The sequence below is a fragment of the Augochlora pura genome, chromosome 7 (assembly GCF_028453695.1).
Source record: "Augochlora pura isolate Apur16 chromosome 7, APUR_v2.2.1, whole genome shotgun sequence".
Taxonomy (NCBI): Eukaryota; Metazoa; Arthropoda; class Insecta; order Hymenoptera; family Halictidae; genus Augochlora; species Augochlora pura.
Window position 1 is genome coordinate 32686533 of NC_135778.1, and position 17027 is coordinate 32703559.

Below are 17027 nucleotides of genomic sequence, written 5' to 3' on the forward strand. Positions count from 1 at the left end.
AAGGTTTCAAAGTGATTATGTGAACGATGTATGACGGTAATTTATCTTATAAGATTCTAGATGTCGAAAAAAAGGTTTGCGACGTGCTGGAAAAAATGGCCCCGTTTCAGAAATATTTAAGGGAAGAGAAGAAGGTTTCCAGGGCTTATTGGCACTGCATCAGTGCCGTGATTGTAGCGCCGCTTCGAGACGCGCCCGAGCGTCAGACTTTCTTGCCATTTTTATTTCGCCGTTTATTACTGTTTATCGTGCCATCTTCTTGCTCCCTGGGCGGCTTTCGCGTTCGAAAGGCGTCTCTCGTGGAAACGCGGCATAATAACCGGTGGAAACGAGGCGGAGCGGGGCCGATAGTGCTCGGCGACGGCCGACAGGAGGAAATTAAAGGATAAAGAGACGATCTCCGCGCGTTCACCTTTTGTCGCGTAATATTTTCCGATAAGTAGCGGAAGTATTGAAGGTAAATGTTCGGGAAATATATAGCGGTCGGGGGGGAAGGGGGGGGGGGAAGACCGGGGGACGGCCGCCTCCGCGATGATAAGCGAGGGGAATGTACCGGGTGTGCTCTCCTAAATCTTCTCTTCGGCGAAACTTTCCGCGGGGGCGGGCCATTGTCGCGAGGACGCACGAAATAAGGGACAATGAGAGAGTCGAGGGATTTACGAGACGGTTCGACCATCTGATTATTAATTTCGATATAACCCTCCACCCGGAGTCACGAGAACTGTACCCACGTCGGGGTTCCTGGTGATGGTGAAATTAATCGTTCCGTCCTCCATCATCCTTCAATCGTTCCTTGAAACAGGGGATGAAAATACTTTATCAGCGCTCAGCCCTTGCATACCGGGAAGATGTGTTTGTGGTAGCAGGAGATGGGTTGGAACGCTGACGATACAGTTTTCTTCCGAAGTGTCACAAAATGGTAAGAAAAAATCGTAGCGCGATGGTTTAGGTCCCGTTGGAAAGAGAATGCTTTGTTTTTAAAAATCGCGGTGGTTTTAGTCGTAGAAAAATTTTTAGAACATCTCAGAGGTCCGCGAATTTGAGAAATGGTACACAATTACCGTTTTTACTTAATTAGCGGTCGTTAACGATGCAGCAGTTTCGCGTCAAATTAACCAAGGTAATTTAATAGCTGAGATTTCGAGCTTTAAAATGGGTTAAGGTATATTGTCCCACGATTTTTTTTCTCGAAAGGTTACAGTTCATTGAACAGAGTCAACTTTTGAACTAACGTTCATTGTACCGCCTAGTCACGTTAAAAAATGCCAATTTCTGAATTTTTCTACAAAGCGCTATAGAATGCCAACAAAAATCACAGACCATAGTTTTTGGTCTCGTTGGAAGCGGGAAACTACATTTTATAACATCACGTTGGTTTTACTCGCTGGAAAAATTTGTTGTTCTAGTCACGGATGCGTAAAATCGAAAAATGATAGTAAGGGGTCTATTTCTGTTTATCCCGCGAGTATTCGGGATACAAGCAAAAACGGTTGTTTCAAGCGAAAACAACTTATACATGTTTGAAGCGAAAGCTCCGCCTTTTAGAATGAGCTGTAGTACATACATCGCAGTGCGATTTGTTTTCCCGGAGCTACCGTGCATCGAACATCGAAAGGACGTTGCACAATAACGCGAGCAAACGAGAAACTTTGCATTTCTATTTTCAGCGGGGGGTCATGAGAGACCCAGCACGGGTCATTTGTAAATCAGCGAGGATTTCCCAGGGCGCAGAATTTGCCTGTAATTGTCATATAGAACAAAAAGTGCGTTCTCATAGGAGCTTCTGTGCAGAAGCGAACAGCAGAGAGACAATGGAAACGCAGAGGAATTTTTCCGTGACGCACACAATGTATGTCAAAGAGGAGTCGGTACACGCGTGGCGTGTTAGCATCGCTATCGATGCGTGTGAACGGGCGATCGGCAGTCCTACCACGACGAAAACAATGTCTTTCAACGTGTCAAGGGCCTGTTATCGGTGGCCGGTGGAGTTGCCGTTTCCGCCGGGGCCGGAAATCGGGTGCGTGACGTTCGCGGGTGTCGACTTTAGAAACCAAAGAAACAAGAGAAACAAGAAGAGAGGTCTTTCGGCGCGGAGAAGGCACGTTGCACGTGCGTGCTCGTTCGATCGCGATTAGGTCCGGGGCTCGCGGGACCAGCTGCCGGCTCCACCGCGATGCAAATGCCGGTAATTGCAGATCCCCGAGGGCCGATAGCGCGTTTATGGAAACCGCCAGTTAATAAATTCCTCTAATAACAGTCGCGAATTTCTAATGAAGACGTCCACGGCTATTAGGCCAACTTATCTCCAGGCTGTACGGCATTGTTGTTTCGGGAATCGCTGCTCGGAGGAAGCGCCCTTTCCATCCGCCGATCTTAACGCGCCAAATTTGAATGCCGGTCTCGGCGAACCCCGTTTTTCTATGTACTGCGGTCTCGTTTCGCAGCCCGACCGCCATTAATATTAATAACCGACGTCCGTAGACTCTCGTGCGAACTCGTATTTTCCTCCTTGGCCGCATCGACTCCGGTGCAACATTGAATTTCGATGAGGATGTTCCGGATTCAGACTGTGCCCAGCTATTTCCGGCACTTCGAGCCACTAATTTTAACGTCTGACACTCACCATTTTGTTCTGCGCGCACTGGAAGCTCCCGAAAACGGTGAAACATATTTTTCCGACTCGGATCACATCCGTCTGTGCCAAATTTCTAAATTTTCTAAATCAGGACATTGAATAAAATTATCTCTTCAGTAATATCAGGTTGGTGTATATGAAATATCGGATTTTTAAGCGAGTATATAAAACTGCATATCTTTTTTCAAAAGCTATTGATTTAATCAAAATGTGCCCCATTTGTTTCAATACACTTTTCCCAACGCGAGTTTAATTCATAGATGTCTGACTTCAAGAAATTCTGATTTTTCGCATTAGTAAACTATAGTATGGAATTTTTCAGACTGTCTCTATTTACATACTGTTTAGCCCATAAAAACTACGCATACGTCGTACAAAACAATTGCGAAATTAAATGAAGTAAAATATAAAATTTTATAAAATATAGATCTTACGCCAACTGATTTTCACTATTTTAAACATTCAGGCAGTTTTTACGGGTTAAATAGTATATAGTATTCATACAGGCTAAATAGTATATAGTATTCATATGCACCAACCTAATAAAATGCACTTTATCGCATAAGATAGAAATACTATAAGCCAGAAGATTTATTTCAGATATCCAGTGGAAGTGGCTTCGAGCGCAAAGGGTTAATAGTCTCTAACGTCCGAGAGGTAGAGGGGAAGTTACGAAAATGCGGTAAAATGCAAGCGCGTGATTATCGTTGTGACTAGTCTCAATTTGGAATCATACAAGGCAGAGCTGCTCAACATGCTTCGCGGTGGCTAATGGGACAGCCACGCGCCGAGGGCGAAGCTACTGGCAACGTCTTATCCGAGAGCTGACGTCAGAGAAGAAAAACTCAAGTGTTTACGTTTTTCATGCTAGTGTTCATTCTATTTCTCTTAATCCCGATATTATTTATGACAGTTCGCTGTCACTTTCTTCAGTCGGACAACGTGTAGTTACTAGCGAAGAGTTCCGCGAATACTTGAGGGACGTTGCTCGCGAAAGAAATTGGCAACACTGTCCTAAAACTGCTCAAAATCTGCCCGAGTTTTTGCGGGATAAATAGTATATAAATAAAGACACTCTGAAATATTCCATATCAGAGTTTATTAATTCTACCGATCAAAACTTGTTTAAGACAGGTATTTCTGTATTGAAATCTCGTTGAAAAAGGTGTAGGAAAGCAAACGGGGTATATTTTGATTAAATCAACAGCTTTTGAAAAAAGATATACAGTTTTATATGTATATTTACTTAAACATCCGACATTTCATATGCATCAACCTAATATTTATAAATGGCATGTATAATTATAAATTACAAATATTAGATATACAAGATTAAAATAATAATATTAAATGAGATACGAAAACAAAACGAAATTGTGTATAATTCGAATACGTGCCCGATATTGATAACCTAGAAAATTAATAACGCAGTAAATACTAATTAATATATTGTGTAAATAATCAATACAAATTGTGACCCAATTATTCAATTAACTATTTGCATAATTTCTGAAAATTTCGGTAATTGTAAAGCGGGACTCTGCACCAGCTTTTGTTGCCTTCTGTCCCAGCAGCGTGGCGGCCATTTTGTTACAACGTCGTCGGATGTAAATTCGCATTATTGCGCGGACGCGACGACGCTCTAAATATTAAATTAAAAAACACTGATATTCCGCGTGGCCCTTGATTTATTTAATACGTTTCGGGTGTAAAAAGCACGTCCTGTCGGGATCACGGCGATATACGTTCCCGCCGGTAATACCTGAATAATGGCCGACGTTATCGCGACCGGCAATGACGATGCGTATCGTCGCGATATACTTTTTCTCATTAGCGTTAAAACGGACGGACGTTTTATATGCGGGACAAATATTTGCGCGCCGGATATTCGCTGTCCGTTTCTGCACGACTGCGCCCCTGATTCATCCCTCGCACCGCCATCGAAATTCCAGTAATTGTTAAATATTTCCCGAAACGATTTCGGAATTATTCGAATCGCCGCCGATTCGTGTGATATTGAGAAGCTGAAAGCGAAATTCCGGCGCAAGGGACCGGTCCGCAGGGCTGAATGAAACCCGTACGATTATTTTCAAATTGTTTGTATCCTCAGTTCGTGAAATTCTTTGGAAAATTCGGAAATTGAAAGGAAAATTCCACCCGTCGGTTTATTTTTGTTCAGATGACACAATCGGACAGCCGAATGATCCGCGAGAAGTGAGAGGCTATTCAAATCGTTACGTGTTAAAACATTCTACGTGATATATGCTACAGAGATTTGCGTCAACGTTTTACTTCTGTATTTAATAAAATGATAAAATATTGTTATCAACAGCCCTGTTGCCCTCGCATCGTTTGAACGACAAACGGGGAAATTGTTCGAATTCTGACTTTGTCAGGCAACCGAATGAAGACACTAATACGATAATTCTCACTGTACGAAATCAATCCGGAGGTGTAAACTGCCCTCTATCGTCCCCGCCCCAGTGACAAAAACCAAAAACGTCTGAATTATTTAAATGCTCGAAGTTTATTCGATTTCCGGCGAAACAAAACTGCGAAAATGGAAAAGAAAATTGCGGTGCAAGCGGTGAACTACCCTCCAGCATCACCGCCCACACCCAGACGATTTTAATCGCAAGCGGTTCCACGGTCGATCTCGATTTTCCTGCGATCCAATCCGGCCCAATTGTTCCGCGCGCACTGCGTATAATTCTCCGGAGCGATCCTCGAAGGGTTGGTAGGAGGAGTGGATGTAAAAACAAAAAATAATATCGTAGTCGATCCGTCGATGACGGCCCAGGCCGGAGTCATTGTTCCAGCGAAATAATAGCGGCGCGCGCGTTCTCGTCCGCAACGAACGTTTCCTAAATCCGGGAAAATAATTAAAACCCCGTCGACGCTGCAAAAACGATGATCGAAAGGTGGTGGGACTCGAGGGGGGGGGGGGGGGGGGGGGGGGGGGGGGGCGGTGGGCGGGCGTTATGTACACACGATCCGTTCCCCCATCCCTCGTCCCTCTCGGCTCAGCCCCACCACCCCCTGGTCGTTCCCGTTCCGAGTCGCAGAAATTCTTTATCTAAATAAAATTCGTTCGCGACAGCGCATGAAAGATAATCCTCGATCGTTTATCCGGGGGAGTTACGAATAAGATTTATCGTTTAAATACTCGGCGAAATTGTTTAAATTACTCTCGGAATATTGGACGGTTTTTTCGTCGGATATTTCGACCGGATAATGTTTCGAAAGAACTCGATATTTATTTTACCGACGCGTTCGAACGGAACAGACGTTCCGGTTGTATTTTCTGTGCCGGTGCTAATTCGCGACAGCAACGAACGGCCACGGTGGAACGAAACCGACAAGGACACAAGTTCGATTCTGAGGTCGCGTGGTCCGGAGGCTGCGGATCCTAGGGGAAGTCTCCAGGGCCGTCCAATTAGCGGCGGTTTCCCTAGACGAAATAATAACTCGGTAACAACGAGCTAGGGGAAATCTTCTATAATAGAGCGGCTAGTCCAGGGGATTCGGGTTGTCTCCCACGCGGACCTAATCATGGAATATTACCCCGAGGAACACGATTCCCATTCTATCCCCCGTCCGCGTCGGGTTTCTGTCCGTCGTGCTCCGTCAAAACACCGGTCGTTCGCGTTAATTCTTTCACGGAAGAACAGACGCAATCAAACTTTCCGGCAACGACCCCCTTCGACCGCGAGAAAAGGGGAAGTAGGTCGGGGCTGTATTTCGCCTGTCAGTTCTCTGTCCTCGGTGAACCGGCAGCTTCAAAATCGCCGAGATCGTCAACCGTTCGCTGATTATTCAAATTGAAGAATGATCGGTGTATGTGGAAATCGAGAATTATTGCCTCTGTAGATTACAAATAGATGCCTTTTTTCAAAGAGTGACAGCAGCTTTCTCATTAGCGTGGTTATAGCGAAGATATGGTTTTATTCATTTTATCCATATTCAAGTGTCTTAAGATGGTAACAAAAATCGCATGTCAATTTTCTTTATTGCGTTAAAAAGAAGAATCTTCGCCCTTTAAATTGATCTATGGTACATCATCCTACGATATTTTTCAAGAATGTATGAAAACGTGAATATCGTTAATTATTCCCTCAACATTTAGCGTGCACATGGTCTTCATTAAAAGTGTCATAGAATAATAAAAAGAATTACAGGTTAACGTCCTTGGTTTCGTTTCAAAGAAAAAACTTCGCTCTTGGAAAATAAGATAAAATTCGCTGTTCCGCGATTCTTTTTGACGAAGTTGCAGTATTTTGAAAATTGTCAACTTTTCCAGTGTTACTTACAATTAGCGAGCACATGAATCTCGTAACAAAATGTGGATTTCACACTTTTAATTCAAGGTGTCGCGGAATGGTAACAAAATATCGTAGATTAATGTTCTTGTCCACGCTGGGAAGAGGAAGCCTTGCACTATAAAATTACATCAAGCTGACTTTCCTCCGATTTTTTTTTTTGACGAAGTTACAATGCTTTGAACATCGTTAATATTGCATCAACTATTTAACGACGATTGACGATGCGAAACCCTTATTTCATACTTTTCATTCCGAGTGCTGTAAAATAATAAAATGAAAAGATATATCAGTGTACTTGGTCTTGTTTTAAAGACGCGACATTGTTCTGCGAAACCACTACAATTTCAGTAAAATTTGAATGTCAAAGTCGACCGTTTCACCTGTACCTGCAGCTAACAGTGATGCGAGTCCTTACGTCTACTATGCCCGACGTAATTACAGGAAGCGAACGATCAGACAATATACATCAGAGATCCAGTGATTCACATAATATGCACATATGACTCACGCAGTTATCAGATCTAATTATACGGGGCTGGTTCTAGAAAAAAAGTGACTCTATTTCCGCCGTTACTGCCATACGTCACGTGTCCAAGGTTCACGGTCTTTTTCAATCGTCGCACGGCTCACAAACCACCCCCGAGTGTTTAGAAAACATGCACTCGGGACGAGAAACGGGCGCGTGCCACGCGTCAACCTAAATATGTTTGATGCACCCTGCGCAGCCGTCTGCCCATTAAAAAAAAAAAAAAAGAAAGAAAGAAAACAATCGCAAACAAGTTTCGATGAACGAACACCCGGTATACAAGCCGACGTTGGCCCCACGATGGAACGAACATTCGAATGATCGCGCACCTGTATATATTAATCAGAGAAGTAGGTTATTGATCCGCGGGAAACCGTCGGACAGATTGCTGGAACACGGGCTGCCAGACGCGTATGAATTTTCATTAAAAAGTAAAAACAGAACTAAATAAAAAAGGAAACCGAACTGCGAGGTGGCGGCGAAACGTGACTCTGCGGGGATCGGTGAGGGGCGGAGGGGGTGGTCAGCGTGAAGGCGGGAAATACGAGTTCCATTAGTCAGCACGTAATAACAAAACCTCTCGGGCAACCCAGTCGGTTCTACTCTTCCGAACGCAATTTTTTCTTAATTAAAATACTGAAAAACATTGTCGAGTTTATCGGGCGCGCCGCATTCCCGGTGAATTAAACAAAATTGCTAATATTTCAGCGGCCGGATCGAACCGGCAAATTTTTATCTCTCCGGTCTGCTGTCGTTATTTCGGTCGCCCCCCGACCGCGAGAAGATGAACTGCCCTGTAGGACCGGTTCGGTTGGCCATTTTTATCGAGTAATTTCGATATCGGTAAATTTATCTACAGAAGCAGCGTGTTCATTCCTCTTCGTTTATGAGACGCGCGATTAATGGAACAACCTGTAGAATAGTTGGTCCGCCGTAATTTAGGAAACAGCGAGCCGTGACAAAAAAGTGACCCGCCTGCAGGGACGCGCCGGATGTTGCACGATCGTTTTGGTCGAAGGGCGAGCATCATCGTTTCGGCGTCCCGACGTCATCCGCCGGCCGCGGTGTCTCGTGAATTGACTCATTTTCAATTAACGGCGATTTCGGGCGATTAAAGCGGGCCCGCCAGCGGCGTGGCACGCCCATGTATGACGAGTACCATCTGCCGGTGGTGCGTTTCAGCCGCCGCGGTCTACCGTGACGGCCTGGAAAAATTTCACGTGTTCCCTGGCTCGCGTTAAACCAGTGGCTCTCAAACCACGTTGCAATTAATCTCTCGAAAGATTTATTTCGTTGTTGGGAACCTTTCCTCAACATTTTTCAACTGAGATATTATCAACGCGCACTTTTTAAACAATTAATCGGATGTTTCTAATATTAATTTAAATTTGGATTTTTTAACAGAAAGGTACGTCCAAGATGGAAGGTTGAGAACCCCTGGTCCATCCCGTGCAGTGGATCACGCGTGGGCAGAATCGTTTTAAACGTCACCCGATGTGTTTAGATAGAGGCACCAGGTGAGGGAGGAGATGTCACGCCATATGGAAAAAATCGTGATGGGTTATTAATAATGGCCGGTGGGTCACGTCCATTTGTCAACCATCAAAATTTCATCCCGGCAACGAATTCTACGGCCAACGGCGCCCTCGTTTGCATTTTGGAACAGCCTGTACATTGCGGAACAATGAATTCCCGAACCTCTGATCGCGGCCGACGCGGCAAACGTCTAATTCTGTAACGCCGAGCATGAACCCGGAAACTCTACGTAACCGTTCACAGGGGTGGTTTTCGACGGACCTCCATCATAGTTTCCAACCCCTTGCAGCGACTGCAGCCCCATCGTGGAAAGCCTTGCGGCACAGTGAACGCGACCCTCGCCGCTTGAAAAATTGAAGCCGGAAATTTACAATCTACGAAATTGATTTTATAGAATTATTAGTTTTAGCCGCGATTTCTATGAACACTTTGAAAATATTGATTGGCGGCGCGTATGAAATCGGGTTTCCTGTCAGCTGTGTCGGTGGCTGATGGCACGGATTTTCGATACCAGCTTCCCATCGACGATCCACCGCCACCCCCTCCGGGCAGGCCGAGGACGAAACTGATGGGACGATGCGTGCGGCGTGGCCGTAAACAAGCGTGCAACTTTCACGAGGACTTTACGTGGCCATTACCAGCGACCCATTTCCCGATACGAGGTTCACGAGCACCGACAAGCTCTCGCAGCCACGAGCTTCGTAAGATAATTGTTCATCGGCGGGGGCGGACGGGGGTGGCGGAGTGTGTAGACCGACGTGGCGCGGTTAATTCCACCGCACGCGAAACACCGGCGTGTTTCCCGTTTATCCTGCTCGGGGATCTGTCCCCCGCAACTCGAGCGCACTGATTGGAAGTCGTCTGTATCTTCCTTCACCCTCTCGTTCCCCATCTCACGCTGTGGAACCCGAGATTCAACAAAAATCACGCTATTCTTATTCAAACAAATCTCCCCAAGCCATACCTTTCTCGAAATACCGGCAAGAATAATTTTTCGATTGGGAATTAAATTAGGCGCGTGTATAGAGTATTTCACACCTTTTAAAATCAGCTCAGGCTTCTCCCCCACCACTTTTTTGTTGTTGAAATTACAGTACTTTGAACGTCGACAACTTGTTCCCCATTATGGGTTTGAAATGAAGGCTTTCGTCTTGACGATTCAGAATTCTTTAAAATGGCAATAAAAAAATCACAGATCAGGTTTCTTTATCGTGTTAGAAAGAGAAATCATCGGCCTTTAAAATAACCTAAAGCACATATTTCTACGATTTTTTTTCAGTAAGATTTCAATTCTGAACATCGTCAACTTTTTCCCCAACATTTAATACGTATGACATATGGAAAAAAAACACACGAAAAGCAACAAAAAATCATAAATCATTGCTCTCGGCTTTGTTTGCAAAAATTTCAATCCTTTAAAACGAGTTCAGGTTGATTCGTTTGCAATTAGTTTTTACAAAGTTACGGGAACTTGAATATCGTCAACTGATCGCAGAGCGTATCGTGAATTTATTCATCGCGTTAAACATGGCTGATACGAAAAGCGACAGAATCGTAAGAAGAAATCGTATCACATTGTTTCTTAGCACGTTGCAAAGAAGAGACTCTACGGTTCCAAATAAGAATTAATTCCGTCTGATAAAAAAATTTGTCGTGTTCGCCGGAAGCCTGTGTATGTGAACAATTGTCGAGACAGCCGACGTTCGAAAAAACGTTCCTTAATCTACTTGCAATTGATCGAAAACCGCTCGGGATTGTGATGGGCGCGAAACGCTGTCGCAACGGCGGCAGACACACGTTTCGATTAAGGGAAAAAAGGGCCGGGGGCCACTTAGCCTGAATGGCTTAATGACTCGGACGATTGTTGACACGTACATACGTGCACGCTTGTGTTACGCATTTTAATGCTCCCCCCCCCCCCCCCCCTGCGGATCAAATCGCGTCGGATCGAATCAAACCGACTGGTTCAAGCGGCCGTAGATATCCAGCGGAACGATACATCCTATTCTCGCGGCAATTCCATTAAAATCCATGAAACCAACGGTACCGGTTATTAAGCGTGCACGGGCTCGCTGCCATCATCAGCCGCGAGCAACGGTCCCCCCCCCCCCCCCCCTCCCACCCCCTCCCACGCATCGCATTAACGATAATGTCGGGTAACGAGTGGTCGCCTATCGATATCCCCCATCTCTCGAATCGACGTATATCCACGGGACAAACGCATGCTGGCCCAACACTCGAATAAAGCCCATTCGGATCGGTGTCACCGGGCTGGGGCCCCGTTCACCAACCTTCGATCGAAAATATCTCATCCGGATGGGCAACAAACCGGACCATTTCCATACGTACAAAGTTGTTGCGCGGTGTAATCATTATTATCGTGTCGCTGCAAATATTACCGCGCCGTTGCAAAATACGTACGGAGAGTTCGCGGCGTTGCAACAGAGGCCGGGCAGCCGGAAGCACTTCTGGACCGGACCAATGAACCACGTTAATTGTATAAATAAATGAAACGCAACTAAACGTTTGACCGCGTCCGAACTGAATTATGCCGAGCCGCCCGGCATTACGTAAAACGAGCCAGCCGCGAAGAGATAAAGAGAAACGCGACGCTGATAAACGTTCCTAGTACTTACGTTGTATACCGGGTGCCCGAGGAGAAATCGGCGCCTATTCTTACAGCGTGACAAAAATCCCCTGTTTGCCGGCAGTCCCGCGGAGGGGTTAATTGGACCGCATTCTCTTCTTCGTTTTCTTTTTTTTTCCCCCCTTTCGCTAGTCTGCGAGCTCCCGGCTCCCGTGTGGATAAACACGATTTTTTTCCTCGTTTTACATAATTATTTCATTCGCGCCCTTTACGCCGGCGGTTTTCTTCGTTTTACGGGTCGGTGTATAGGACACGCGAAAACTGAATGTAGAAAAGGCTGAAAGCGGCGCAGTTTTAAATTATAATGTGGAAACTTCTCTTTCGCTGCTTAATGAGACCCTAAAATATTGACAAAAAAAGAAGAAATAGAAACGCCTCCTCGCTAATGAACAATGTTTCGCGGCGCTTGCGGACACAAGCGAACGGAGAAAAACTGCCGGTGAAACAACCCCTCGTTCTCCCGCGAGAAGGGCGCGCGGCCGGAAAGGTTTAAGGGGGCGGTCCGGGGCGGCCGGGCGCCTCTTTAATATTTGCTTGCTGCATCTCGCGGACTCTCCGGGGAAGATCGATGCGACTGTGACCTCCTTCTCCCGCCGAGTGTTAAATTAAATTATTATGATCGTTATCGTCGACCGGCATGGCACCGTGCTACCTCTCCCTCTTCCTCTTCCTCTTCCTCTCTCTCCGTCACCCCTATTTTACTCTCGATAGATCGGGCGCGCGTGCCGGCACACCTGTCTTACTGTCCGAAGACAAGACCGGTTTGTAACCTGCACCGACGTTTACGAACTTTTCGGTCCCTTTGAATTTCCCGCCGATCTACCCTGAAGGGGTTGTGGACCTATTGATTGTTAAGATTGTACCAAAAGTATTGCCTTTGAACAAAGGGTGCTCTAAGATACAGTAAAACCTAGATTATTCGGTCTTTCGATATTGGAATTCTCTGTTATTTAAATACTTGTTACCTGTAATCAGCTCGATTACCTTCATCAATTGTAATAAACGCGAATTAAATTAATTAAAATTTTCTATTTTTAATCAGTTCATTGTTTTAAATTTCATCCACGAAATTTTGTCATAAGTGCATAAAACCCTCAGTCTAGTAATTATAGTTGACCCTTTGCCCTATAATATCGTGTCAGACTCGTTATGAAGATTTGGGATGTGACCTATTAAATACGTACGTTGTTCTAATCTATCATACCGAAGTTAAATTCTACCCATCTACCATTAATATTTAAAAAGTGAAGTAAAGATTATTCCATCATCAATATAAAATTATTGTCTTGCACAGGAATTTATTGATAACAAACGAAGGATAGCCAACGTAGCTGTGAAATAAATCGTAATGCACGAGGTTCACCACTTGCCGCGCTATTTTCTTTACAATTACAATTTTCGATCGCAATAATTTCTTAGAAGAAAAAGATCTTTATATTTATTGTGTATTTGCATCTACTTTGATCTTTAAATATTGGTGACATGAGAATAGAATTTAATTTTGATTTAAAGGAATGGAACAATATTCAGACCCAAAGAGCTTATTGTTAGAGATCTCCGCCATGATGACTTGTTAAAGTACGGCAAAGGGTAAATAATGAGAGAAGAAGGAAACCATCATTTTTTTTAAAAGACCACGAGTCCTGTAGAATGATCTCGGTTGCACAAGTTGTTTCAAAGATTCGCCAAGGTGCAGAATGTTTTAAAATTCAAGATAGAATGAAAGAAAGAGTAATTTACGCTTAGAAGAAATTTAGAAGAACGGAGTTCAAACCATTCAGCAGACCAGCTAAGATTGTGATCACGATTTAACAACATTTTCAAGCGTCGAATTAACGTGGCAGAACAACTGAAAATTGAGAAATCTTGTTTCGGATCTACAGGTCATTATAGAAGATCTCGCAGTCACGCGGTGCATGCCGGTCATCGGAGTATTGCATCGCGCGAGCAAACATTTCCAACGAGCTCAGGGCAGCCGTAGGGCATCGCTGGCGCAGCGTTTCGCGACGAGATCGCGCTGCGAGATGCATAATTCTCTGTCGGGGGGTGGGGGCGAGGCGCGGGGAGGATAGGAGGGCGCCATCAAATTATATTAATCCACTTCCATCAGGAAATTGAAGCTCGTTGGGAGCTCCGGTCGACTCTACGAGCGCGGTTCGCCTCGGCACACGCCGTTGTCTCCCCTCGCCCCTATCGATCTAGCCCTCCGTCGCTGATCGGATCGAACAAAAGATCCTGCGATAATTTATATTTTGTGCTTCATGCAGTCGGAATGACTTTCAACGGTGACATCAGACTTTACGGGAATAATTAGAGCAAATTGGCTGGACTCTCAACGAGTAACCATTGTGATAAGTTACGGGGCTAATTACCGATCGAGCTGTGTATCCTTTGTTCGGCTTGGCGGAAAATTTAAAAAGAATTCAAGAACGTATTACTCGATGAGACACACGACTCTGAATTCTTTCAGAGTTTTTGCGCCATTGATTCTGAAAATAATTATTGTCTCAAGTTGATATAGGCAAATCAACGAGTACTCGCCTTAACAAGGCTCAGGGGTAAGCATCGAACTGTATACCTTCAGTTTTGCTGGTCTGAAAATTCCCCAAAAATTGGAAGACATTCTACGCAACGACACACGGGACTCGGTCCGAAACGGGACTCATCAAGTGACGGATAATCGAACGTTTTATCAAGAAGCAGAAAATGAATTTTCGCCTCGAGGCGCGCCGATAATTGGATCGAACGTGGGGGTGGGTGGGGGCAAGCCCGGGGCTCTCGGAGCTGCTTTCGCGTTCCGACGGGCGGCCTCTGTTTATCCCGTATCGCGAAATGAGTTCTGGAACGGGCTACGCGGAAGGAATACGCCGGAGAAAGGATTCGAGCGATCGAGCGGACATGCTCGGCTACCCGGGGCCAATCCGCTGCGTTCTCGATTTTGCTCGGCGTCGAATCGCCAGCGTTTGCGGTTAAAAATCGCCTAGAAAACGCGGGGGTGCGATCGTGGAAAGCGGCTTGGAGTCGTCGGCGTCCGAACGGCTTATCGGGGACACTTGAGTTACAGGTGAGAGAGATACGATGAGAGATTTTCTCCAGGTGGCTGGAGAAAAATAAGAGACGCCGCGGTTCGAACGTTTCATCGTGCGCGGAACGAGCGGGAAACGAGATTTTTACGATCCGATGACGAACGATGGAGCTGCGAATGCCGTGATTATGATAGTGCATTGTTTGTATGGTTCTGCTACAGTAGATACGGATTATCGGCCGCGGACATTCTGCCAATTTTTAACGATTATCCATCCACGACCGCGTTATTAGGCATTAAATGTTCAGATCGTGGTTGATCGCACTGTAAATTTTTAACCACCAGCAGCCATCCTGTCTATTAAATGAAATGATTAATGATAGATAACGCCGGCTGTGGCCACAAATTTAGATCGCGAAACGATCTTTGACAGCTTTGTTAATTTTTAACCGCCTTCGTTCGCCCCGTTTATGATGTATTATTTTGCTCGTCGATGACTATCGCGTTCATTATTAACCATTTCAATAAACCCTAACCGCTTTATACATTTTTTACCACTCTCAACCGCGCAACTCATCCAGAACAACTTTATTACGTTTTAACTGGCTACAATAGCCAGCCATCGTCAAACGTCTAGTATACTGGCCACAAACTGCCGTGTATATCCATCAAGGATTTATACAATTCCCAACTATCCTTAACCATCTTATGCATTAGTGATTTTGTCCTCCGACACGGCCGTAAATCTTCAGTCGTCTTCGCGAAACCATCCCATAGAACATTCATCGTCCTATCCGTCGTGAACGACCATCCAAAAAACTGTTCCCGCGTCGTCACCCTTATCCACCTTATCCACCATCAATTATATGTTTCCCTTTCAACAGCATCACCTTTACCGAACCATCCCTTCAAATGTCATCATCCTCAACCAGTCTTCAGAAAATTATAACCAGCTCACCATCCTTTACCACCTAATCCATCATCAAATATTTGTTTTCCTACCAATTCCATCACCTTTACCCTTTCGAAAATCATCAATCAGTCACGTTATCCATCATTAAAGATCTCGTGCCCTACCAACATCATCTTCGCGAAACCCCTTTATTCAAGAACCATCAGCCTATCCATTGTTAGGTACCCTTCGAAAAGTCGCCTCCACCACCCACCGATCCCCGAAATGTTTTGTTCAGCGAATAAAATTCCGACCCGCCAATTTTTGGATTTGCAACCGAGTCGGTTCCAGGACGTGCCCCGCTGGAAGTCCAAGAAAGTCCGAGGAGGCACTGTTGGGTTATCGAACAAACGTTGGGGCGGGCCGAATCCGCGTCGTGAGCGGCGGCGACCGCGGCAGCAGCAGCAGCGGAATTTTTAATAGATCCGGACGCACGCTACTCCCCTATCGGTGCTGCCGCATAGAGTGACACAGCACCGCGTCGCATCGTTGAAAAAGCCACGATTCCCCCGATCACGCGAGCCCCGATTCGTCGCGGGGAGACTCACCCTCGACGACGAAGCAGAGCAGCAGGAATCCGAGTCGCCAATCCATGGTGTTCCTCCTTATTGGTCACACACGACGCAGAAAAACGGAAAAGGAAACTGAGAACCGAGTTCGCACAATTCGAGTCACTGTCACAGGTTGGGGTGCACTGACAGCGGTGTCACTGATCGTTCCCTCTCTGTTTCTCTCTATATCGTCACGTCACAGAAGAAAACGTGGCCGTCTCGTCTACGTCGACTGCGGTGTCGGAGGACACGGTCAACCTTCACGGGGTTGCACGAGTTTCGTCTACGGGACTCCCCTTGACCTCCCTCTCTCTCTCTCTCCCTCTCATGAGGAGCTGCGAAACGCGTGACGATCGCGCGACAGGCACGCGTCGCTTCGGGACAACCTCAGCCGGTTAGGCATTTGGCAGAACCGTGTTTGCCGCGCAGCGGTCGCGTGTACGAGTGCTGCCCTGACGCCAGCTAATGCAGCCTGCTCGACACGGCTCTGCCCCCCACCATGGCACCCCAACCCCTTCCGCGTTCGATGGTCTCCCACTCTGATCCCCCGTTCCCCTACGCCCGCTCACCAGACACTGCGAGATACGCCGAGGATGCCCGAAGCCGCCCGAACGCTGCGGGACGCTACCCCGCGTCCGCGCAGGCTTCCCACGCGATCAGCTCGGCTCGCGAGGTGTGGGGGACGCTGGCGACTGCCTGGAGGGGGCTCCAGGGGCGGTAGTCGCGAGTCAGAACCCCCTCCTCCCGCCGCGGACTGAAATTCGCCCGGAAAATTGGCGAGCTTCGCCGTCCGGCGCGACAGGAGGCCACGCGAGAGGGTCTCGGGCCGGCCG

At 46.2% G+C, this 17027-nt stretch overlaps 1 protein-coding gene across 1 annotated transcript in view; it reads right to left on the reverse strand.

Annotated features, from left to right (window-relative positions):
- The window catches only part of LOC144472401 (uncharacterized), a 37237-nt gene extending 20612 nt beyond the window's left edge, over positions 1–16625 (reverse strand). The window contains exon 1 of the mRNA XM_078185451.1: positions 16192–16625. Coding sequence (XP_078041577.1) covers positions 16192–16237 — 46 coding nt within the window. The 5' untranslated portion in view covers positions 16238–16625. The remainder of the gene's footprint in view (positions 1–16191) is intronic.
- Positions 16626–17027: the final 402 nt, after the last annotated feature.